This window comes from Pseudophryne corroboree, chromosome 4 (genome assembly GCF_028390025.1).
Source record: "Pseudophryne corroboree isolate aPseCor3 chromosome 4, aPseCor3.hap2, whole genome shotgun sequence".
Classification (NCBI taxonomy): Eukaryota; Metazoa; Chordata; class Amphibia; order Anura; family Myobatrachidae; genus Pseudophryne; species Pseudophryne corroboree.
Window position 1 is genome coordinate 25,291,883 of NC_086447.1, and position 26,031 is coordinate 25,317,913.

The 26,031-nt window shown below is 51.0% G+C and overlaps 1 protein-coding gene across 1 annotated transcript in view; it reads left to right on the forward strand.

Annotated features, from left to right (window-relative positions):
* Positions 1 to 9,954: 9,954 nt before the first annotated feature.
* Positions 9,955 to 26,031, forward strand: part of TMEM214 (transmembrane protein 214) — a 46,948-nt gene continuing 30,871 nt past the window's right edge. Inside the window, exons 1-10 of the mRNA XM_063914947.1 lie at positions 9,955 to 10,243; positions 11,485 to 11,696; positions 11,916 to 12,066; positions 12,708 to 12,842; positions 20,155 to 20,243; positions 23,742 to 23,847; positions 23,929 to 24,010; positions 24,358 to 24,459; positions 25,170 to 25,311; positions 25,386 to 25,477. Coding sequence (XP_063771017.1) covers positions 10,120 to 10,243; positions 11,485 to 11,696; positions 11,916 to 12,066; positions 12,708 to 12,842; positions 20,155 to 20,243; positions 23,742 to 23,847; positions 23,929 to 24,010; positions 24,358 to 24,459; positions 25,170 to 25,311; positions 25,386 to 25,477 — 1,235 coding nt within the window. The 5' untranslated portion in view covers positions 9,955 to 10,119. The remainder of the gene's footprint in view (positions 10,244 to 11,484; positions 11,697 to 11,915; positions 12,067 to 12,707; positions 12,843 to 20,154; positions 20,244 to 23,741; positions 23,848 to 23,928; positions 24,011 to 24,357; positions 24,460 to 25,169; positions 25,312 to 25,385; positions 25,478 to 26,031) is intronic.

Below are 26,031 nucleotides of genomic sequence, written 5' to 3' on the forward strand. Positions count from 1 at the left end.
AAAATTAAAAACGACATGTATCAAAAGGTTCAGATGCTGAGATGCAATTAGGGTGAAAACAGATTGTATACCACTGTACACAAATATTATGACAAGAGGCCAACACACACTGATCAACACAGTGGAAAACTGGCCACTACCTGACAATAGAGAACATGTTAATGTAGTTGTAAATAATTATTAAAGCAACAAAAACACAAACGTGGTGGATGTAAAACCACTTAAAGGAAAATGTTCCAGTTATGACGCTCGTTCAAGCCAGCTGGCGATACTGTGTTGAGGCTGCGGATCCACTTCATTTCGCACTTTAACAACTTGCCACTGCGGTCGCCACCTCGCAAAGAAGGCGGAATATGGTCAATGAGCATATGTTTAAGGGAGGATAGAGGGTGGCCCATCTGTTGAAAGTGTCGGGCCACAGGTTGGTCTGAACTCCCACTGGCGATTGCTTTGCCAATCGAGGACCGATGCAACGCCATACGCTCTCGAGCTGTTCGAATTGTTTTGCCCACGTAGTACAGGTTGCATGGGCAAATGATGATGTAAATTACATGGGTGGAAAGACACGACAGGGTGTGTTTAAGATGAATATTCTTTAAGGTGTGTGGATGCTTGAATGAAAGGCCCGTCAGCATATGGGCACAGGTAGTGCAACGAGGACACTTGTAGCAGCCTGGTGGCTTTGACATAAAATGCGGAACAGGAGTAGCTTTAGTAAATCCTGTAATGTCCGTGTGGACAACCATATCTTTTATGTTGCGTCCTCTACTGAAACAGGCCATTGGCCTTTTAGATTTGAAACATGGTAGATTTTTATCGGACGTTACAATAGGCCATAAGGCACGGCTGGCTCGCTGAACTACTTGACTTGATGTTGAAAACTCCATCTTCCAGGGGATTGTTGCTTTAGAGTCCTTCACTTTAGGGGTGAGCAATTGGGACCGATCCAATGCTAACACTTCCATTTTCTGTTGCCTGAGATCGGTTAACTTGTATCCTCGGGCAACGAATTTATCGATGATCCCATCGATGCTCTTAGATGCTGTTGCTTTATCGCTAGCTATTCTTGCCACACGCATCATTTGTGATTTTGGCAAGCCCCGTTTAAGAGGTTTGGGGTGGAAACTTGATGCCAGTAGTAAGGTGTTTCGATCGGTCGGTTTGGAAAACACCTCAGTTTTGAACGCGTGATTTTCAATGGATACTAGGACATCCAAATAGTGAAGTGATGTTCTACTATAGTTTGAAGTAATCCTGATGGTAGATGGTCGTGAATTGATGGATGCAATGAGGCCTAACAGGGCCTGTTCATCCCCTACCCAGAGGAGGAACAGATCATCAATATAGCGCATATAAGTAGAGATGTGCCTGGCATTGTCGGGGACAGAGAAGAACATATCCTCCTCTTCAGAAAACATAAAAATGTTGGTATAGCTGGGCGCAACATTACTGCCCATGGCACAGCCCAAAAGCTGTCGGTAGAAAGTGCCATTGTAAATGAAGTAGTTGCGCGTAAGTGTCAATTCAAGCAGCTGCATAAATAGGTCAACATTCAAGTCTAAGATCCCCTCACTGAGATAAAAAGTTCTAACTGCAGATAGTCCTTGTGCATGTGGTATCGACGTATACAGACTATTAATGTCCATAGTCACAAGGATGGCATCAGCTGGAATATCTGTAATGCCTGCTAAGCGATTAAGGAAGCTAGTAGTGTCTTTGATCAGTCTGGTGTGTCGAATCACATACGGTTGGAGAATCTGGTCCAGGAACATTGCAATGGGCTGATATAGAGAATCACGAGCCGAGATAATGGGGCGTCCGGGGGGGTGCATAGGGTCCTTGTGGATCTTCGGGACAGTGTACAGAATCGGGCTCACCGGGAATGGTTGTTGTAAGGCCTGAAGGAGGGCGTCATCCAAAAGGCCATCTAATCGTGCTTGTTGAAGGATGCTGGTGAGTTCCGCTTGATATTGATAGGTCGGGTCGACATCTAATTTCTGATACACAGCAGAGTCTGCTAATTGTCGCTCAATTTCCGCCATGTAGTCCCCCAAGTTCTGGACCACGATGGCACCCCCCTTGTCCGCTGGACGAATTATAATATCTCGGTACTCGGACAGATTTTTAAGAGCCAACTGTTCATTTTTACTTAAATTATAGTGTGGTGTGGGTTGTGCATCCACGAATTTCTGGACCGAATCATCCATCATTCTGGAGAAAGTTTGAATGGAGGTATTATGGGAACTAGGGTCAAACTTGGAGCAACTTCTTTTTCTCAAAAATTGTTGTGTAAAAGATACAACAGGCATTTCTGCAACATGTTGAAAGTGCTCCTGCAACCGGAGTGTCCGGGAAAATCGATAGAGATCAATGTTCCACTTGAGATCGTTGTGTCTGTTGGTCGGTACAAAGGAGAGGCCTTTGTTAAGGACATTCTCCTCGACCTCAGTCAACACATGGGAGGAAAGGTTGTAAATCATTTTTTCTTTTGGGAGGGAGCTTCTCTTTTGCCGCGTGTTTTGACCCCCACGACGGGTGGCTTTGACTTGACAGCCTGGTCTTTTGGTTTCTTGATATGGCCGCCTGCCGTGGTGGAAGTTCCCTCTAAAGGGTCGTCAGAATCTCTGATTTGAAAATCACTGTCGCTATTTGAAGTGACAGTGTCTCTTCCCCTGGCTTTGCGGCGTTGTCGCCAACCCTGGCGGGAACCACTCCTCTGTGGTCGCGTTGAAAAGCGCTCACCGCCCATAAGCCAGTGGTAAACTCTGTTGGTCTCGTAGTCTTGAACCACAGTGTCGTATTTTCTGAGTTTAAATTTTGTCAAATCCTTCTGGTAGGATTCCATGGTGGATTTGATCTTGGAAAGCCAGTCGGTACCAGTGTCAGCAGACAGTGTGGAGGTGTTACTTGCTTGAAACTTGTGAATTTTGTCTCTCACAAGATTAAGTTCTTTTTCTGATTCCTTAATGACAAGTAGCATTAGATCGAGACCGCACTTATTCACGATCCCTATCCACTGCTGACAAAACTCTGGACTGTACCGGCCGATAGTTGGTACATTACGGCAGCGGAAACCTCGCGGTATCAATTTCTCTTTGTAATATTTGGTTAAGGTGACTCCATGCATTAGATAGTCAGTTTCACGTTTCTTCAACTTAATAAGTTGTTGATATATTTCCTCAGCTGATAGTTCTGACTCCAAAGAAGGCCATGGCTCCTTGGATAGTATAGTTTCAGCCTCTTCATCTGTAAAACTGCATAATAGGCCCTTAGCTGTGGGCATGCTGCGGCAGCCCGCAGCGAAGTTACCGCTGTCGCCCGGCTGCAATTCCATCATGAGATGTGTCGGGAATCCAAGAGGAGCAGAAAAGTGCAGCTGGTGGTGCAGGGTTCCGTGCGGAGTCTAAACGACTCACAATGAACAGTCCAGTATATGAACCCGCACTCAAATGCTGGCAATAATGCTTAAGTGGTGGGTGCCATCAGCAAAATAATGTAGAAAAAAAGACAGGGAAACTGCGGCACTCCAAATGCATAAAGGTTGTATTAGGTTACAGGGTTATGACAGCACTGCATTTAGGCGACGTTTCGGTACTCGCAGGTACCGTCCTCAAGCCTCATGCTGACAACCTACAAAGCAACAAATGGTGTAAACAGAAGTGACAAACAGCACTTACCTAAATACCCCCCGCCGCTGAAGGAGGCCGGGGAACGGCGGCGACCCGCGTGGTGTCCGTCCAGAGCGGGCGCCGGCCAGTGACGTCATGCCGCTGGGCGCCGGCGGTGATCCAGGCTGGCGTCATGCGTTGCCTGGCAACCGGACGCTCAGTGCAGCGTCGTCTCCCCGGCCTCCCACAGCGGCTGAAGGAGATAAACACATCATAAATCAATGCTGCCATAGAATAAATAAATAAAGAAGGAGACAAAAATGCACACTGTAGTGCTCCTGAGCACACAGTGTTAACACACAGGAAAAAATTAAAAATTAAAAACGACATGTATCAAAAGGTTACGTCACTGGCCGGCGCCCGCTCTGGACGGACACCACGCGGGTCGCCGCCGTTCCCCGGCCTCCTTCAGCGGCGGGGGGTATTTAGGTAAGTGCTGTTTGTCACTTCTGTTTACACCATTTGTTGCTTTGTAGGTTGTCAGCATGAGGCTTGAGGACGGTACCTGCGAGTACCGAAACGTCGCCTAAATGCAGTGCTGTCATAACCCTGTAACCTAATACAACCTTTATGCATTTGGAGTGCAGCAGTTTCCCTGTTATTTTTTCTACATTATTTTGCTGATGGCACCCACCACTTAAGCATTATTGCCAGCATTTGAGTGCGGGTTCATATACTGGACTATATATATATATATATATATATATATATATATATATATATATATATTAGTGATGTGCACCGGAAATTTTTCGGGTTTTGTGTTTTGGTTTTGGATTTGGTTCCACAGCCGTGTTTTGGATTCGGATGCGTTTTGGCAAAACCTCCCTGAAATTTTTTTGTTTTTTACAAAAACCCCTCAAAAACAGCTTAAATCATAGAATTTGGGGGTCATTTTGATCCCATAGTATTATTAACCTCAATATCCATAATTTCCACTCATTTCCAGTCTATTCTGAACACCTCACACCTCACAATATTATTTTTAGTCCTAAAATTTGCACCGAGGTCGCTGGATGGCTAAGCTAAGCGACCCAAGTGGCCGACACAAACACCTGGCCCATCTAGGAGTGGCACTGCAGTGTCAGACAGGATGGCAGATTTACAAAATAGTCCCCAAACAGCACATGATGCAAATAAAAAAAGAGGTGCAATGAGGTAGCTGTGTGACTAAACTAAGCGACCCAAGTGGCCGACACAAACACCTGGCCCATCTAGGAATGGCACTGCAGTGTCAGACAGGATGGCACTTCAAAAAAATAGTCCCCAAACAGCACATGATGCAAAGAAAAAAAAGAGGTGCACCAAGGTCGCTGGATGGCTAAGCTAAGCGACACAAGTGGCCGACACAAACACCTGACCCATCTAGGAATGGCACTGCAGTGTCAGGCAGGATGGCAGATTTAAAAAATAGTCCCCAAACAGCACATGATGCAAAGAAAAAACGAGTTTTATGGTAAGAACTTGCCTTTGTTAAAACTCTTTCTTCGAGGTACACTGGGCTCCACAAGTCTGGATAATGGGGTGTAGAGTAGGATCTTGATCCGAGGCACCAACAGACTCAAAGCTTTGACTGTTCCCAGAATGCACAGCACCGCCTCCTATATCACCCCGCCTCCCAGCACAGGAGCTCAGTTTTAGTTAACCAGCCCAATGCAGTAGCAGGATAAGACACGACAACGGTTAGTAGCCACATACACCACACTCTCACGACAAGAGAAGTGTCAGCGGCTAATGCCATATCAACCCAAAGAAGCTAAGTGCGTCAGGGTGGGCGCCTTGTGGAGCCCAGTGTACCTCGCAGAAAGAGTTTTAACAAAGGTAAGTTCTTACCATAAAACTCGTTTTCTGCTGCGGGGTACACTGGGCTCCACAAGTCTGGACAATGGGGATGTCCTAAAGCAGTTCCTTATGGGAGGGGACGCACTGTAGTGGGCACAAGAACCCGGCGTCCAAAGAAAGCATCCTGGGAAGCGGCAGTATCGAAGGCATAGAACCTTATGAACGTGTTCCCGGAGGACCACGTAGCCGCCTTGCACAATTGATCAAGGGTAGCACCACGGTGGGCCACCCAAGAAGGTCCAACAGACCGAGTAGAATGGGCCGTAATGTGAGCAGGAGCTGACAGACCAGCCTTCACCTAAGCATGTGCAATCACCATTCTAATCCATCTGGCCAGGGTCTGCTTGTGAGCAGGCCAGCCACGTTTGTGAAATCCAAACAAAACAAAGAGAGAATTAGATTTTCGAATAGAAGCAGTTCTCTTCACATAGATACGGAGAGCCCGTACCACATCCAAAGACCGCTCTTTGGGAGACAAATCAGGAGAGACAAAAGCTGGAACCACAATCTCCTGATTAAGGTGGAACGAAGAAACCACCTTAGGTAAATATCCGGGACGAGTCCTAAGAACCGCCCGGTCACGGTGAAAAATCAGATATGGGGAACTACAAGACAAGGCACCCAGATCCGACACTCTTCTAGCAGAGGCAATAGCCAGCAAGAAGACCACCTCAAGGGAAAGCCACTTAAGGTCAGCTGTACCAAGAGGTTCAAATGGAGGCTCCTGCAACGCCTCCAAAACCACCGACAAGTCCCAAGGAGCCACAGGCGGGACATAGGAAGGTTGGATATGCAACACACCCTGAGTAAAAGTATGAACATCAGGTAAAGTCGCAATTTTTCTCTGAAACCACACCGACAAGGCAGAAATATGAACCTTGAGGGAGGCCAGACGCAGGCCTAAATCTAGGCTTTGCTGCAGAAAAGCCAAAGGTTTGGCTGTACTAAACTTGGAAGCGTCATAATTGTTAGATGCGCACCAAAGTATGAATGCCAGACCCTATGGTAAATTCGAGCAGAAGCCTGTTTCCGGGCCCGCAACATAGTTTTAATGACCTCTTCAGAAAAACCCTTAGCCCTCAAGACGGAATCTTCAAGAGCTACGCCGTCAAAGATAGCCGGCTAGGTCCTGGTAGACGCAAGGGCCCTGAACGAGGAGGTCTGGGCGTTGTGGAAGTAGAATTGGACGCTCTGACGATAGGCCCTGCAGGCCTGAGAACCAGTGCCGTCTGGGCCACGCCGGAGCTATGAGAAGCAGATATCCTTTTTCTTGCTTGAACTTCCGAATTACCCTGGGCAGGAGTGACACCAGAGGGAACACGTACGGCAGCCGAAACCTCCACTGTGGATTTATACACTGTAATATCCTGTTATTAAGACATCTCATGCATGTTTCCTACAGCTTCCACTGTTCCCATGGTGATGGGTCACTTTACATATCATTCCACGCCCCCCTCTGACGCTGGGTCGCCGGCGCCAATGACGTCATCGGGTCTCTGCGGGCGCCGTGGACGGACTGTACACGCGGTGTTTGGTAAGGTATAAATGTTTTTATTCTGTTATCATACGGTTGTCTTGATAAAAGGGTTATCCCCTGAAACGTTGACAGCAAACTGTGTCTGTGGTATATTTAAGAAAGTCTCCTAGAGTGCCAGCTCACCACCTCGCTATAGACTGTTTTCAGAGAGCAGGGCACCGGAGCATGTATTACTGTTAAACAGTTTGGAGTGCCGGACATCCCAGCTATATATATATATAAATTGAAATTGGCCTGTGTCCTATACGATTCCTAACATGCTGGCTAGCGTGTATGTATAAAGAATAGATGCCGCTCATGGACTTTTACAGTGAAAGTACAGTATATTGTGAGCAATTCATCCCAGCCCACCTAGGGGCCACCTGCATCTCCCCTCTGGGAGGTGGTGGTGGTGGGGGGGCTTTTGTAGGTTAGGGGGCGCTGGGCTGAAGCTTTGCCTAGGGTGCACAGAGATCTTGCACCAGCTCTGCCTAGAGAAGGTGCATCAGGGCTATGAGGAGCGGCCATGAGGGCGCCTCTCAGGAGCTATAGTTACATCCGCCTCCTATGAGCCTTCACATGACTTGATGTTACACGTGTCGGCTTGGAGGAAGCGCAGAGGCACTATGTGGTACAGCCTGATAGCAGTGGCTGTACCTTATTAGACCCATATCAGCAGCCAGCGCCGTGTAACAGGGGGAGGCCGCAGCAGCAGCCAGCGCAGTGTAACAGGAGGAGGCCGCAGCAGCAGCCAGCGCCGTGTAACAGGAGGAGGCCGCAGCAGCAGCCAGCGCAGTGTAACAGGAGGAGGCCGCAGCAGCAGCCAGCGCAGTGTAACAGGGGGAGGCCGCAGCAGCAGCCAGCACAGTGTAACAGGAGGAGGCCGCAGCAGCAGCCAGTGCAGTGTAACACATACCTCCCAACTGTCCCGATTTTCGCGGGACAGTCCCGTTTTTTGGGGACTGTCCCGCTGTCCCACCCGCGGGCCGCTGTGTCCCACGGTGGGGGAGGGGGCAGTTGGGAGACTTAAGCACTCGCTGCCCTGCTTAGCAGAGCAGCGGTGAATAGATGCTGTGCGCATGCGCACAGCGTCCATTCAATGGAGTCAGAGGGAGAGGGGGCATGCCAGCGTCTCGCATGCCCCCTCAGTGACGAAAACTTGTTGCGTGGCTCGCGATAGCGGGCCCTCCCACGAAGCCACACCCCTTTTCTTAGGTCACGCCCCTTTTATGCAGTGTGTGTGTCCCTCTATATAGAAATTAAAAGTTGGGAGGTATGCTGTGCGGTGGCGCACTACTGTGCCCTGAGCAGTCTCCAGGTGTGCCGCCATAGAAGCAGAGCCAGTCAGTGTTCTTCCGCTACTGAGGCCCTGGAATGATCAGTACTGGTGGGGTTAGTGGTTGCAGAGCCAGGTCTAGTTTCTGGCCCGGGCAGTGTTGGGCTCTTCTGGCTTTCTCAGACGTGGCTCAGGCGTTACCTATGGAGAAGCTGCGACATGACCTCCCGTGACGGTTGGTTCTATATCGGAGGGGCTGAAGGGACCTTGTGACGTATTGAGGGGAGGAGCTACGTCACCAGGGGGAGGAGCTACGGGCAAACAGGGTACCCAAAAAGTACCCTCGCGGGCTCGCTTCGCTCGCCACGCTTCGGGCACGGTGGCTCGCTTCGCTCACCACCTAATTACTAAAGGTAATAGTTGGTGGCGTGGATAGTAGAGGAACTATCCCGCTGGCCTAGCTCCTCCCCCTTGCGCCGTAACTCCTCCCCCTTACGGAAAAGGTCCCTTAGCCCACTTGATTCTAGCATCTACCCTCCCGTGACACGCACCATGCACCGCCATTATATGTGACTGCGCCTGGGCAATACTCGGATCTTGTCTGCTGTGCCGCGAGCTGTAGAATATCAGATGGTAGATCGGAGAAATGACCTCTGACATCAGGGGGAGGAGCCACATCACCAGGGGGAGGAGCTATGTCCGAACATGGGCCCTCATTCCGAGTTGTTCGCTCGCAAGGCGAATGTAGCAGAGTTACACACGCTAAGCCGCCGCCTACTGGGAGTGAATCTTAGCTTCTTAAAATTGCGACCGACGTACGCGCAATATTGCGATTACAAACGAGTTAGCAGTTTCTGAGTAGCTTCAGACTTACTCTGCCTGTGCGATCAGTTCAGTGCTTTTCGTTCCTGGCTGACGTCATAAACACACCCAGCGTTCGCCCAGGCACTCCCACCGTTTCTCCGGCCACTCCTGCGTTTTTTCCGGAAACGGTAGCGTTTCCAGCCACACGCCCCTAAAACGCCGTGCATCCGCCCAGTAAAACCCATTTCCTGTCAATCACAATGCAAACGTCGGAGCGATGAAAATGCCGTGAGTAAACTTACTTTCATCATAGTAAAGTTACTTGGCGCAGTCGCAGTGCGAACATTGCGCATGCGCACTAAGAGAATTCTCACTGCGATGCGATGAAAATCTCCGAGCGAACAACTCGGAATGAGGGCCATGGTACCCGAAATGTACCCTCGCCTCCAGGTTACTAAAGGGAGTAGTTGGCGGCGTGGATAGCAGAAGAACTAACCCGCTGGCCTAGCTCCACCCCCTGGTGTCGTGGCTCCTCCCCCTGACGTCACAGGTCCTTTAGCTCACTTGATTCTAGCATCTAACAGGGATGGGGAACCTTCGGCCCTCCAGCTGTTGTTGAACTACACATCCCAGCATGCCTTGCTACAGTTTTGCTATTTGGCCATGCTAAAACTGTAGCAGGGCATGCTGGGATGTGTAGTTCAACAACAGCTGGAGGGCCAAGGTTCCCCGCCCCTGAACCGTGACATGACGCCTTATAACACATGCCTGCCGTTGTCGGAGAACACAGGGGGCGGGGCCCCGACTCCCTCCGCCATACATCATGTGACCCTTCAGAGGCCGGTGACGTCGCCATAGCAGCACGGACGTGGCGGAGACACAGGTTACACCAGTGCGCGTGCGGCACGCCAGCCCCTCCGCCAATCGCAGCGCGCCACGTCTCAGGTGTCTCCGGAAGAGGCGGGGCTGGCACCGGAAGTGACGCAGCACTGCCAGCGCTCTGCACGGAGACCATGGCGTCCGGAGCCGCTGACGGGAAATGGAAGGTGGTCGGGAAGAACAAGAAGAGCGGGGACCGGAGGAAGGCGCTCGGGGAGAGCAACGTGGTGCCGGCCGCGGCCACCTTCACTGCCGGAGGTATGAGGTGCCGGTGCCTCACTTACAGCCCCGGGGATCTCCCAGCATGCTGCTGTCACTATTCCCTGGGGGGACTACAGCTCCCAGCATGTTCCTGTCACCATACCTTGGCAGGACTACAGCTCCCAGCATGCCCCTGTCACCATACCCTGGGGGGGACTACAGCTCCCAGCATGCCCCTGTCACCATACCCTGGGGGGGACTACAGCTCCCAGCATGCCCCTGTCACTATTCCCTGAGATGACTACAGCTCCCAGCATGCTTCTGTCACTATCCCGTGGTGGGACTACAGCTCCCAGCATGCTCCAGTCACCATCCCCTGGGGGGACTACAGCTCTCAGCATGCCCCTGTCACCATCTCGTGGGGGGACTACAGCTCTCAGCATGCCCCTGTCACCATCTCGTGGGGGGACTACAGCTCTCAGCATGCCCCTGTCACAACCCGTGGGGGGACTACAGTTCCCAGCATGCCCCTGTCACTATTCCCTGGGAGGACTGCAGCTCCCAGCATGCCCCTTTCACTATTCCCTTGGAGGACTACAGCTCCCAGCATGCCCCTTTCACTATTCCCTTGGAGGACTACAGCTCACAGCATGCTCCTTTCACATACAGCTTCCAGCATGCCCCTGTCACTAGTCCCTAGGAGCACTTCAGCTCCCAGCATGTCCCTGTCATCATCCCCTAGGGGGACTACAGCTCCCAGCATGCCCCTGTCACTATCCCCTGGGGGGACTACAGCTCCCAGCATGCCCCTGTCACCATCCCTTGGGGGGACTACAGCTCCCAGCATGCCCCTGTCATCTCTGCAGGGACTACTGGTCTCAGCATGGTCAGATGATTGGAATTCTATTTCCAAGCATGCTCATCCCTGTGGGGAACTACAGCACCCAGCATAGGGAAGGAGTACAGCCCTCAGTTTGCTCATCTTCGAGGAGACCTACAGGTTCCAGCATGCTCATCTCGGGGGCAACTACAGTGCCCAGCCCCAGAGGAACTATACGTACCAGCATGCTCATCCTCACGGGTATTACATGTCCCAGCAGGAGACTCCTGTCTGGCAGGGAGGGAGGGGGGGGGGGGGGGGGGGGTGCGCTGGAACCAGCTGCTGGAACACAGACCTCTGCCACAATTCTTCTTGAGTAACGTTCCCCCGCCTCCTGCTCAGGCTTGTGTAATGTGGGCTGGGGGGCGCGCTTACCACACAGCCAGGGCTCTGACTGGAGTGCTCCGTGTGTTTGCAGTGCCCATACAGTCAACGGTCTTCCAGCTGGGCTTTGAGAAGATCATGAAGAAGCAGAACAAGGAGCAGGTGCCCCCGAGCGGCAACTCTGAGACCCAGCAGAACAAGAAGCCACAGACCAGTGCTGGGAAGAGCTCCAAGAGGGTGTCTGGCGGAGGGAGTGCTGCGCCCGTGCCGGGGAGGGTCCCCTCGCTGGAGGAGGCTCTCCGGACTGTGAGTATAGTGGACACCCCAATGCTGGGGGTGCTGGCATCTTAGCTCTCCGTGTAAGGACGGGGTCACGCTGGTGATGTCAGGGCTGCTGGGTTCTACATGAGCGTTTGTGTAATTACTGTCACCCTATGGCGCAGCCCTGTACGGGGAATGTTATATAAGAGACCTGCGGGATGTGGGAGACCACTACACTGAACCTTCATGCTTGGTCTGTTGCAGCTGGACGTCAAGGCCCTTCAGAAAGAGCTGGAGAAGAGCCAGAACATGTTCCCCGAGAACCCACAGATCTGGGTGAAGGACCTGGCAGGATACCTCAACTACAAGCTGCAGACACCCAGGGGCGACCCTGTGCCCGCCCAGCAGTCTCACGGTCAGTGCCTCCTCCTTTGTATAGTAAGGGTTCATATGAAGGGGTAAGGGCTGCCCTGAGCGCTGACGCTGGACTGTGTCTTACACGAGACGCCTGTAATCGGAGGACAGCGGAGATACCCCACCTAACCACGATATAGTCGCTCACCTGTGGGGCGGGGACTGCAGTATAAGTGTCACCTGGCTTTATGCTCTGTCACAGGATTTATCTATTGTTCTATGTTTACGTATTGTGCAGTAAATGTATTGTTACCAACCTCTAGTGATAATTACTATATCTACATTATCTCCCTTCCATGGTGATTTGCCCAGGGGTCCTTAGTGGCGGGTGCGCCTCACGTCACGGGTCCTTCTCTGACTGAGCCCCACAGTGCGTGTGTCCTGTAATGACAAGGGACCAGCGCCTCGGCTGTGCAGTTATATGTGCTGGTCTTCCCATAAAGGTGGCGTTGCCTGTGGGTAGGTGACAGCGTAGATTGAGATGTCACAGTCAGAAGCACACAGTGTATCGTTGTCCCCAGGCGGTGACACCGTGTGAAGGTCCTAGGTGGCAGCAGATGTAAGACTGTGCATGGTGTGAGCGCCCTCTAGTGGCTGCACAGGGTAGTAAGCCGTGCTTGTGTTTTGTGGCCTCTCGCGCAGATTACCCCTACTGTCTGGTGAACAAGGAGCTGAAGGCAGCCATCCGCTCTCTGCTGTCCAAGGTGCCCGGCGTGCTGGAGATGTTTGTGGATCACTGTATACTGTTAATGCAGCAAGAGCTGGACAAGCCTGCAGGTAACGCTCAGCGGGGAAAGTGTGTGCGCAGGGAGGTGTACTGGCGATACTACTGTGTGTGTAGGATTAGGTACCCCCTATGCTCCTGTGTGTGTGTGTAGGATTAGGTACCCCCTATGCTCCTGTGTGTGTAGGATTAGGTACTCTCTATACTCCGGTGTGTGTAGGATTAGGTACTCTCTATACTCCTGTGTGTGTAGGATTAGGTACCCCCTATGCTCATGTGTGTGTGTGTGTGTGTGTGTGTGTGTAGGATTAGGTACTCTATGCTCCTCTGTGTGTGTGTGTGTGTGTGTGTGTGTAGGATTAGGTGCCCCTATGGTTGTGTGTTTAGGATTAGGTACCCCCTATATACTCCTGTGTGTAGGATTAGGTACTCACTATACGTGTGTGTGTGTGTGTGGGATTAGGTACCCTTATACTCCGGTGTGTAGGATTAGGTACCCTTATACTCCGGTGTGTAGGATTAGGTACCCCTATACTCCGGTGTGTAGGATTAGGTACCCCTATACTCCGGTGTGTAGGATTAGGTACCCCCTATACTCCGGTGTGTAGGATTAGGTACCCCCTATGCTCGTGTGTGTGTGTGTGTGTAGGATTAGGTACCCCCTATGCTTGTGTGTGTGTGTGTGTGTGTGTGTGTGTGTGTGTGTGTGTAGGATTAGGTACTCTATGCTCCTGTGTGTGTAGGATTAGGTGCCCCCTATGGTTGTGTGTGTGTGTGTGTGTGTGTGTGTAGGTTTAGGATTAGGTACACCCTATATACTCCTGTGTGTAGGATTAGGTACCCCTTATACTCCGGTGTGTAGGATTAGGTACCCTTATACTCCGGTGTGTAGGATTAGGTACCCCTATACTCCGGTGTGTAGGATTAGGTACCCCCTATACTCCGGTGTGTAGGATTAGGTACCCCCTATACTCCGGTGTGTGTAGGATAAGGTACCCCTTATACTCCTGTGTGTGTAGGATAAGGTACCCCTTATACTCCTGTGTGTGTAGGATTAGGTACCCCTATACTCCGGTGTGTGTAGGATTAGGTACCCCCTATACTTCTGTGTGTGTAGGATTATGTACCCCCATGCTCCTGTGTGTGTAGGATTATGTACCCCCATGCTCCTGTGTGTGTAGGATTATGTACCCCCATGCTCCTGTGTGTGTAGGATTATGTACCCCCATGCTCCTGTGTGTGTAGGATTATGTACCCCCATGCTCCTGTGTGTGTAGGATTATGTACCCCCATGCTCCTGTGTGTGTAGGATTATGTACCCCCATGCTCCTGTGTGTGTAGGATTATGTACCCCCTTGCTCCTGTGTGTGTAGGATTATGTACCCCCTATACTCCTGTGTGTGTAGGATTATGTACCCCCATGCTCCTGTGTGTATGTGTGTAGGATTATGTACCCCCATGCTCCTGTGTGTGTAGGATTATGTACCCCCTATACTCCTGTGTGTGTAGGATTATGTACCCCCTATACTCCTGTGTGTGTAGGATTATGTACCCCCATGCTCCTGTGTGTGTGTGTGTGTGTAGGATTATGTACCCCCTATACTCCTGTGTGTGTAGGATTAGGTACCCCCATGCTCCTGTGTGTGTGTGTGTGTTCTATGACGTTGTTTTTACTCCTTGTTCTGTTTTCTCTATCGTCCTAGTGGATGCTGGGGTTCCTGAAAGGACCATGAGGAATAGCGGCTCCGCAGGAGACAGGGCACAAAAAGTAAAGCTTTTTCCGATCAGGTGGTGTGCACTGGCCCCTCCCCCTATGACCCTCCTCCAGACTCCAGTTAGATTTTTGTGCCCGGCCGAGAAGGGTGCAATCTAGGTGGCTCTCCTAAAGAGCTGCTTAGAAAAAGTTTAGCTAGGTTTTTTATTTTACAGTGATTCCTGCTGGCAACAGGATCACTGCAACGAGGGACAGAGGGGAGAAGAAGTGAACTCACCTGCGTGCAGGATGGATTGGCTTCTTGGCTACTGGACATCAAGCTCCAGAGGGACGATCACAGGTACAGCCTGGATGGTCACCGGAGCCGCGCCGCCGGCCCCCTCACAGATGCTGAAGTCAGAAGAGGTCCAGAATCGGCGGCTGAAGACTCCTGCAGTCTTCTAAAGGTAGCGCACAGCACTGCAGCTGTGCGCCATTTTCCTCTCAGCACACTTCACACGGCAGTCACTGAGGGTGCAGGGCGCTGGGAGGGGGGCGCCCTGGGAGGCAAATGAGTACCTATAAAGGCTAAAAATACCTCACATATAGCCCTAGAGGCTATATGGAGATATTTAACCCCTGCCTAATTTTTCTAAATAGCGGGAGACGAGCCCGCCGGAAAAGGGGCGGGGCCTATCTCCTCAGCACACGGCGCCATTTCCTCTCACAGCTCCGCTGGTCAGGACGGCTCCCAAGTCTCTCCCCTGCACTGCACTACAGAAACAGGGTAAAACAGAGAGGGAGGGGCACATTTATGGCGATATTTTGATATAACAAAGCAGCTATAAGGGAGCACTTATTATAAGGCTATCCCTGATATATATATAGCGCTTTTGGTGTGTGCTGGCAAACTCTCCCTCTGTCTCCCCAAAGGGCTAGTGGGTCCTGTCTTCGTTAGGAGCATTCCCTGTGTGTCTGCTGTGTGTCGGTACGTGTGTGTCGACATGTATGAGGACGATATTGGTGTGGAGGCGGAGCAATTGCCAAATATGAGGATGTCACCCCCTAGGGAGTCGACACCAGAATGGATGCCTTTATTTATGGAACTACGGGATAGTGTCAACACGCTAAAGCAGTCGTTTGACGACATGAGACGGCCGGACAATCAATTAGTGCCTGTCCAGGCGACTCAAACACCGTCAGGGGCTGTGAAACGCCCTTTGCCTCAGTCGGTCGACACAGACCCAGACACAGGCGATGACTCCAGTGGTGACGGTGACGAATCAACCGTATTTTCCAGTAGGGCCACACGTTATATGATTTTGGCAATGAAGGAGGCGTTACATTTAGCTGATACTACAGGTACCACTAAACAGGGTATTATGTGGGGTATGAAAAAACTACCTATAGTTTTTCCTGAATCAGAAGAACTAAATGACGTGTGTAATGAAGCGTGGGTTGCCCCTGATAAAAAGCTGATAATTTCAAAGAAATTATTGGCATTATACCTTTTCCCGCCAGAGGTTAGGGAGCGCTGGGAAACACCTCCTAGGGTGGACAAGGCGCTAACACGCTTATCTAAACAAGTGGCGTTACCCTCTCCTGAGACGGCCGCACTTAAAGATCCATCAGATAGGAGGATGGAAAATATCCAAAAAAGTATATACACACATGCAGGTGTTATACTACGACCAGCTGTAGCGACTGCCTGGATGGGCAGTGCGGGGGTAGTTTGGTCAGAGTCCCTGATTGAAAATATTGATACCCTGGACAGGGACAATATTTTACTGTCGTTAGAACAAATAAAGGATGCATTTCTTTATATGCGTGATGCACAGAGGGATATATGCACACTGGCATCACGGGTAAGTGCTATGTCCATTTCGGCCAGAAGAGCTTTATGGACGCGACAGTGGACAGGCGATGCGGATTCAAAACGGCATATGGAAGTTTTGCCGTATAAAGGGGAGGAGTTATTTGGAGTCGGTCTATCAGATTTGGTGGCCACGGCTACAGCCGGGAAATCCACCTTTCTACCTCAAGTCACTCCCCAACAGAAAAAGGCACCGACTTTTCAACCGCAGCCCTTTCGTTCCTTTAAAAATAAGAGAGCAAAGGGCTATTCATATCTGCCACGAGGCAAAGGTCGAGGGAAGAGACAGCAACACGCAGCTCCTTCCCAGGATCAGAAGCCCTCCCCGGCTTCTACAAAAGCCTCAGCATGACGCTGGGGCTTCTCAAGCAGGACTCGGGGACGGTGGGGGGTCGTCTCAAAAATTACAGCGCGCAGTGGGCTCACTCGCAAGTAGATCCCTGGATCCTGCAGATAATATCTCAGGGATACAGGTTGGAATTAGAGACAGATCCACCTCGCCGTTTCCTGAAGTCTGCTTTACCAACGTCCCCCTCCGAAAGGGAGACGGTTTTGGAAGCCATTCACAAGCTGTACTCTCAGCAGGTGATAGTCAAGGTACCTCTTCTGCAACAAGGGAAGGGGTATTATTCCACTCTTTTTGTGGTACCGAAGCCGGATGGCTCGGTAAGGCCTATTCTAAATCTGAAGTCCTTGAACCTGTACATAAAGAAGTTCAAGTTCAAAATGGAGTCACTCAGAGCAGTGATAGCGAACCTGGAAGAGGGGGACTTTATGGTATCCTTGGACATCAAGGATGCGTATCTCCACGTTCCAATTTACCCCTCACACCAGGGGTACCTCAGGTTCGTTGTACAAAACTGTCACTATCAGTTTCAGACGCTGCCGTTCGGATTGTCCACGGCACCTCGGATCTTTACAAAGGTAATGGCCGAGATGATGATTCTTCTTCGAAGAAAAGGCGTATTAATTATCCCATACTTGGACGATCTCCTAATAAGGGCGAGGTCCAGAGAACAGCTAGAGATGGGATTAGCACTGTCTCAAGAAGTGCTAAAACAGCACGGGTGGATTCTGAATATTCCAAAATCCCAGTTAATGCCGACAACTCGTCTGCTGTTCCTAGGGATGATTCTGGACACGGTTCAGAAAAAGGTTTTTCTCCCGGAGGAAAAAGCCAAGGAGTTATCCGAGCTTGTCAGGAACCTCCTAAAACCAGGAAAGGTGTCTGTACATCAATGCACAAGAGTCCTGGGAAAAATGGTGGCTTCTTACGAAGCAATTCCATTCGGCAGATTCCACGCAAGAATTTTCCAAAGGGATCTGTTGGACAAATGGTCAGGGTCGCATCTTCAGATGCACCTGCGGATAACCCTGTCTCCAAGGACAAGGGTGTCTCTTCTGTGGTGGTTGCAGAGTGCTCATCTATTGGAGGGCCGCAGATTCGGCATACAGGATTGGATCCTGGTGACCACGGACGCCAGCCTGAGAGGCTGGGGAGCAGTCACACAAGGAAGAAACTTCCAGGGAGTATGGACGAGCCTGGAAACGTCTCTTCACATAAACATTCTGGAACTAAGAGCAATATACAATGCTCTAAGCCAGGCAGAACCTCTGCTTCAGGGAAAACCGGTGTTGATCCAGTCGGACAACATCACGGCAGTCGCCCATGTGAACAGACAGGGCGGCACAAGAAGCAGGAGTGCAATGGCAGAAGCTGCAAGGATTCTTCGCTGGGCAGAGAATCATGTGATAGCACTGTCAGCAGTGTTCATCCCGGGAGTGGACAACTGGGAAGCAGACTTCCTCAGCAGACACGATCTTCACCCGGGAGAGTGGGGACTTCATCCAGAAGTCTTCCACATGCTGGTAACCCGTTGGGAAAGACCAATGGTGGACATGATGGCGTCTCGCCTCAACGAAAAACTGGACAGGTATTGCGCCAGGTCAAGAGATCCGCAGGCAATAGCTGTGGACGCGCTGGTAACGCCTTGGGTGTACCAGTCGGTGTATGTGTTTCCTCCTCTGCCTCTCATACCAAAAGTATTGAGAATTATACGGCAAAGAGGCGTAAGAACGATACTAGTGGTTCCGGATTGGCCAAGAAGGACTTGGTACCCGGAACTTCAAGAGATGATCACGGAAGATCCGTGGCCTCTACCTCTAAGGAGGGACTTGCTTCAGCAGGGTCCCTGTCTGTTTCAAGACTTACCGCGGCTGCGTTTGACGGCATGGCGGTTGAACGCCGGATCCTAAAGGAAAAAGGCATGCCGGAAGAAGTCATTCCTACTTTGATTAAAGCAAGGAAGGAAGTAACCGTGCAACATTATCACCGAATTTGGCGAAAATATGTTGCGTGGTGCGAAGATCGGAGTGCTCCGACGGAGGAATTTCAACTGGGTCGATTCCTACATTTCCTGCAATCAGGATTGTCAATGGGTCTCAAATTGGGATCTATTAAGGTTCAAATTTCGGCCCTGTCGATTTTCTTTCAAAAAGAATTGGCTTCAGTCCCTGAAGTCCAGACCTTTGTTAAGGGAGTGCTGCATATACAGCCTCCTGTGGTGCCTCCAGTGGCACCGTGGGATCTCAATGTGGTTTTGGACTTCCTAAAATCTCATTGGTTTGAACCACTAAAAAAGGTGGATTTAAAATATCTCACATGGAAAGTGACCATGCTTCTAGCCCTGGCTTCTGCCAGGAGAGTGTCAGAATTGGCAGCTTTATCTTACAAAAGCCCATATCTGATTTTCCATTCGGACAGGGCAGAACTGCGGACTCGTCCGCATTTTCTCCCTAAGGTGGTGTCAGCATTTCATCTGAACCAGCCTATTGTAGTGCCTGCGGCTACAAGTGACTTGGAGGACTCCAAGTTACTGGACGTTGTCAGAGCATTAAAAATATATATTGCAAGGACAGCTGGAGTCAGAAAATCTGACTCGTTGTTTATATTGTATGCACCCAACAAGATGGGTGCTCCTGCGTCTAAGCAGACGATTGCTCGTTGGATCTGTAGCACAATCCAACTTGCACATTCTGTGGCAGGCCTGCCACAGCCTAAATCTGTAAAGGCCCACTCCACAAGGAAGGTGGGCTCATCTTGGGCGGCTGCCCGAGGGGTCTCGGCATTACAACTTTGCCGAGCAGCTACGTGGTCAGGGGAGAACACGTTTGTAAAATTTTACAAATTTGATACTCTGGCTAAGGAGGACCTGGAGTTCTCTCATTCGGTGCTGCAGAGTCATCCGCACTCTCCCGCCCGTTTGGGAGCTTTGGTATAATCCCCATGGTCCTTTCAGGAACCCCAGCATCCACTAGGACGATAGAGAAAATAAGATTTTACTTACCGATAAATCTATTTCTCGGAGTCCGTAGTGGATGCTGGGCGCCCATCCCAAGTGCGGATTATCTGCATAAATTGTACATAGTTATTGTTAACTAATTCGGGTTATTGTTGAAGGAAGCCATCTTTCAGAGGCTCCGCTGTTATCATACTGTTAACTGGGTTTAGATCACAAGTTGTACGGTGTGATTGGTGTGGCTGGTATGAGTCTTACCCGGGATTCAAAATCCTCCCTTATTGTGTACGCTCGTCCGGGCACAGTACCTAACTGGAGTCTGGAGGAGGGTCATAGGGGGAGGGGCCAGTGCACACCACCTGATCGGAAAAAGCTTTACTTTTTGTGCCCTGTCTCCTGCGGAGCCGCTATTCCCCATGGTCCTTTCAGGAACCCCAGCATCCACTACGGACTCCGAGAAATAGATTTATCGGTAAGTAAAATCTTATTTTTCTCTGCAGAGTCTGCGGAATCTGTGCACGGTTACCGCATCTGCATTCAGGCCGTGCTTCTAGACAAACCCAAAACTGTGACCGTTAATTTGAAGAAGGTAAAACATTGCTCCTTCCCTGCGCCAACACAGCGCGCACAGTGTGATGTCATCCTAGGGACTAGTGCTGATCACATCTCACTATGTGATGTCATCCTAGGGACCAGTGCTGATCACATCCCACTGTGTGATGTCATCCTAGGGACCAGTGCTGATCACATCCCACTGTATGATGTCATCCTATGGACCAGTACTGATCACATCCCACTGTGTGATGTCATCCTAGGGACCAGTGCTGATCACATCCCACTGTGTGATGTCATCCTAGGGACCAGTGCTGATCACATCCCACTGTGTGATGTCATCCTAGGGACCAGTGCTGATCACATCCCACTGTGTGATGTCATCTTAGGGACCAGTGCTGATCACATTCCACTGTGTGATGTCATGCTAGGGACTAATGCTGATCACATCCCACTGTGTGATGTCATCCTAGGGACCAGTACTGATCATATCCCACTGTGTGATGTCATCCTAGGGACCAGTGCTGATCACATCCCACTGTGTGATGTCATCTTAGGGACCAGTGCTGATCACATCCCACTGTGTGATGTCATCCTAGGGACTAGTGCTGATCACATCCCACTGTATGATGTCATACTAGGGACCAGTGCTGATCACATCCCACTGTGTGATGTCATCTTAGGGACCAGTGCTGATCACATCCCACTGTGTGTTGTCATCTTAGGGACCAGTGCTGATCACATCCCACTGTGTGATGTCATCCTAGGGACTAGTGCTGATCACATCCCACTGTATGATGTCATACTAGGGACCAGTGCTGATCACATCCCACTGTGTGATGTCATCTTAGGGACCAGTGCTGATCACATCCCACTGTGTGTTGTCATCTTAGGGACCAGTGCTGATCACATCCCACTGTGTGATGTCATCCTAGGGACTAGTGCTGATCACATCCCACTGTGTGATGTCATCCTAGGGACTAATGCTGATCACATCCCACTGTGTGATGTCATCTTAGGGACCAGTGCTGATCACATCCCACTGTATGATGTCATCCTAGGGACCAGTGCTGATCACATCCCACTGTGTGATGTCATCCTAGGGACTAAGGGTGTGTACACACGGTGAGATTCGCACTTAACCGATTCTCACTGTGCGACAGGGGCCGGGTCGGCACTTAGCCAGTATCGCAAGCACATAATGAGTGTGCTTGCGATCCTGGTTCTGTGCGATTTTGGCTAAGTGTCAATCTTGACCTTCTCTTCTATAGAGATAGTCAAGATTGACTTGCCTGCACAGTCTGTTTTTTCTGGCGATGCTGACCGCGCGGGGCCGCGCATCGGCATCGAATCGGGATCGCAAGGTGACTGTCACCTTGCAATCTGCACTATCTTTTCTTCCGATTCTGACTATATAGTCAGAATCGGAAGAAAAGATCTCACCGTGTGTACACACCCTAATGCTGATCACATCCCACAGTATGATGTCATCCTAGGGTCTAATGCTGATCACATTCCACTGTGTGATGTCATCTAGGGTCTAATGCTGATCACATCCCACTGTGTGATGTCATCCTAGGGACTAGTGCTGATCACATCTCACTGTATGATGTCATCCTAGGGTCTAATGCTGATCACATTCCACTGTGTGATGTCATCTAGGGTCTAATGCTGATCACATCCCACTGTGTGATGTCATCCTAGGGACTAGTGCTGATCACATCTCACTGTATGATGTCATCCTAGGGACCAGTGCTGATCACATTCCACTGTGTGATGTCATCCTAGGGACCAGTGCTGATCACATCCCACTGTATGATGTCATCCTAGGGACCAGTGCTGATCACATTCCACTGTGTGATGTCATCCTAGGGACCAGTGCTGATCACATCCCACTGTATGATGTCATCCTAGGGACCAGTGCTGATCACAATCCACTGTGTGATGTCATCCTAGGGACCAGTGCTGATCACATTCCACTGTATGATGTCATCCTAGGGACCAGTGCTGATCACATTCCACTGTATGATGTCATCCTAGGGACCAGTGCTGATCACATTCCACTGTATGATGTCATCCTAGGGTCTAATGCTGATCACATCCCACTGTGTGATGTCATCCTAGGGACTAATGCTGATCATATCCCACTGTGTGATGTCATCCTAGGGACCAGTGCTGATCACATTCCACTGTGTGATGTCATCCTAGGGACCAGCGCTGATCACATTCCACTGTGTGATGTCATCCTAGGGACCAGCGCTGATCACATCCCACTGTGTGATGTCATCCTAGGGACTAGTGCTGATCACATCCCACTGTGTGATGTCATCCTAGGGACCAGTGCTGATCACTTTCCACTGTGTGATGTCATCCTAGGGACCAGTGCTGATCACATTCCACTGTGTGATGTCATCCTAGGGACCAGTGCTGATCACATTCCACTGTGTGATGTCATCCTAGGGACCAGTGCTGATCACATTCCACTGTGTGATGTCATCCTAGGGACCAGTGCTGATCACATCCCACTGTATGATGTCATCCTAGGGACCAGTGCTGATCACATTCCACTGTGTGATGTCATCCTAGGGACCAGTGCTGATCACATTCCACTGTATGATGTCATCCTAGGGACCAGTGCTGATCACATTCCACTGTATGATGTCATCCTAGGGACTAATGCTGATCACATCCCACTGTGTGATGTCATCCTAGGGACTAATGTTGATCACATCCCACTGTGTGATGTCATCCTAGGGACCAGTGCTGATCACATTCCACTGTGTGATGTCATCCTAGGGACCAGCGCTGATCACATTCCACTGTGTGATGTCATCCTAGGGACCAGCGCTGATCACATCCCACTGTGTGATGTCATCCTAGGGACTAGTGCTGATCACATCCCACTGTGTGATGTCATCCTAGGGACCAGTGCTGATCACTTTCCACTGTGTGATGTCATCCTAGGGACCAGTGCTGATCACATTCCACTGTGTGATGTCATCCTAGGGACCAGTGCTGATCACATTCCACTGTGTGATGTCATCCTAGGGACCAGTGCTGATCACATTCCACTGTGTGATGTCATCCTAGGGACCAGTGCTGATCACATTCCACTGTGTGATGTCATCCTAGGGACCAGTGCTGATCACTTTCCACTGTGTGATGTCATCCTAGGGACCAGTGCCGATCACTTTCCACTGTGTGATGTCATCCTAGGGACCAGTGCTGATCACATTCCACTGTGTGATGTCATCCTAGGGACCAGTGCTGATCACATTCCACTGTGTGATGTCATCCTAGGGACCAGTGCTGATCACATTCCACTGTGTGATGTCATCCTAGGGACCAGTGCTGATCACATTCCACTGTGTGATGTCATCCTAGGGACCAGTGCTGATCACATTCCACTGTATGATGTCATCCTAGGGACCAGTGCTGATCACATCCCACTGTGTGATGTCATGCTAGGGACTGAGCGCACAGTGTGATGTCATGATTGGGACTGACGCTAATCCCTATGTTATCTCTTCCGCAGTACCTGGATATGCTGCGGGCTCAGCAGGGCAGACCAGCCAAGTGTCTCGCCATCATGTGGGCTGTAGGACAGGCGGGGTATGCGGATCTAGCGGAGGGACTGAAAGGTGGGTGCGGTGTCTCGGTATGGGGCGTGCTGCGGTTCGGGCCTGGGTTGTGTACTGAATCCCCCCTGTTGTGTCTTGCAGTGTGGCTCGGACTCATGCTTCCAGTGCTGGGGATAAAGTCTCTCTCGCCTTACGCCATATCGTACCTGGAGCGTCTGTTACTGTGAGTGCTGTGCTGCCACCCGCTGGCCGGTTCTTGTGTCTGCAGGTGCTGGGCGCAGTCTGTGTAGAGGGGGTGATTGGCATCTGCTTCCCGGGCAGGGGTCCTATTAGTATTTATTCCTCTCCTGTCCTTCTGCTGAGGTCAGGTGTAATTCTCCTGCTGTCCGCCAGTGCGCACACACTGTACCCAGACGGTGACTAGACCATCCGCTACAGAGTGTAACCTGTCCGTGCCATGCAGTGATCAGCCCTGGGTAGTGGCTGGAGGATGGGGCTGGCGGCCGCCCCCGGTCTGGATAGATTGGAGAGGGTCTGGTCTCTGTATGACTCTGGGGTCTTCTCTTGCAGGATGCACTCTAATCTGACCAAAGGGTTCGGCATGATTGGCCCTAAAGACTTCTTCCCCCTCCTGGACTTTGCATTTATGCCAAATAACTCCCTGTCTGCCAGGTAAGTGAGCCGTTCCATCCGTTCCCTTCTGCGTGGTGGTAGTTACGCCTGAGAGTGGTAATGCCCCTGACCTAAGGGTCTCTGCCTTATACCCCCCCAGGGAGTGGTGGGGTCTCTGCCTTATACCTCCCCAGGGAGTGGTAGGGTCTCTGCCTTATACCTCCCCAGGGAGTGGTAGGGTCTCTACCTTATACTTCCCCAGTGAGTGGTAGGGTCTCTGCCTTATACCTCCCCAGGGAGTGGTAGGGTCTCTGCCTTATACCTCCCCCCCGGGAGTGGTAGGGTCTCTACGTTATACCCCCCCTAGTGAGTGGTAGGGTCTCTACCCCCCCCCCCCCCTAGTGAGTGGTAGGGTCTCTGCTTTATACCCCCCCCCAGGGAGTGGTAGGGTCTCTGCCTTATACCTCCCCAGGGAGTGGTAAAGTCTGTGCCTTATACCTCCTCAGGGAGTGGTAGGGTCTCTGCCTTATACCCCCCCCCAGGGAGTGGTAGGGTCTCTGCTTTATACCCCCCCAGGGAGTGGTAGGGTCTCTACCTTATACCCCCCAGGGAGTGGTAGGGTCTCTACCTTATACCCCGCCAGGGAGTTGTAGGGTCTCTGCTTTATACCCCGCCAGGGAGTGGTAGGGTCTCTGCTGTATACACGTTACGTGTAGCTGTGCGGTGTGGGAGTGGCGCATTCTCTGGTCTAATGTGTTCTCTGCTTGTAGTCAGCAGGCACAGCTGCGAGACCTGTATCCCAGGCTGAAGGTTCTGGCATTTGGGGCGACCCCTGAGAGTACTTTGCACACGTACTTCCCATCCTTCCTATCCAGAGCCACGCCCAGCTGTCCTGCAGCCATGAGGAAAGAGGTGTGGACCCAGCCGTGCTCCTCTAGCGCCAGCCATGCCTCATCAATTGTTTATTAGTTTTCTTTATCTTCCAGCTTCTCCACAGCCTGTACGAGTGCTTGCACCTGGATCCGCTCAGCTTCAGCGTATGGCGCCAGCTTTACGCCAAGCATTTCTCGCAGTCCAGGTAAATATCTGACCACAGGAGACCCCTCCTACACCAATGCATGGCACAGTCCATCTACATGTCCCCCATACCCCTCCCCCCCCCCCACAGGAGACCCCTCCTACACCAATGCATGGCCCAGTCCACATACATGTCCTCCCCCCCCCCCACAGTAGACCCCTCCTACACCAATGCATGTCACAGTGCATCTACATGTTCCCACCACAGGAGACCCCTCCTACACCAATGCATGTCACAGTGCATCTACATGTTCCCACCACAGGAGACCCCTCCTACACCAATGCATGTCACAGTGCATCTACATGTTCCCACCACAGGAGACCCCTCCTACACCAATGCATGTCACAGTGCATCTACATGTTCCCACCACAGCAGGAGACCCCTCCTACACCAATGCATGTCACAGTGCATCTACATGTTCCCACCACAGGAGACCCCTCCTACACCAATACATGGCACAGTGCATCTACATGTTCCCACCACAGCAGACCCCTCCTACACCAATGCATGGCACAGTCCATGTACATGCCCCCCCCCCCCCCCCCACACACACA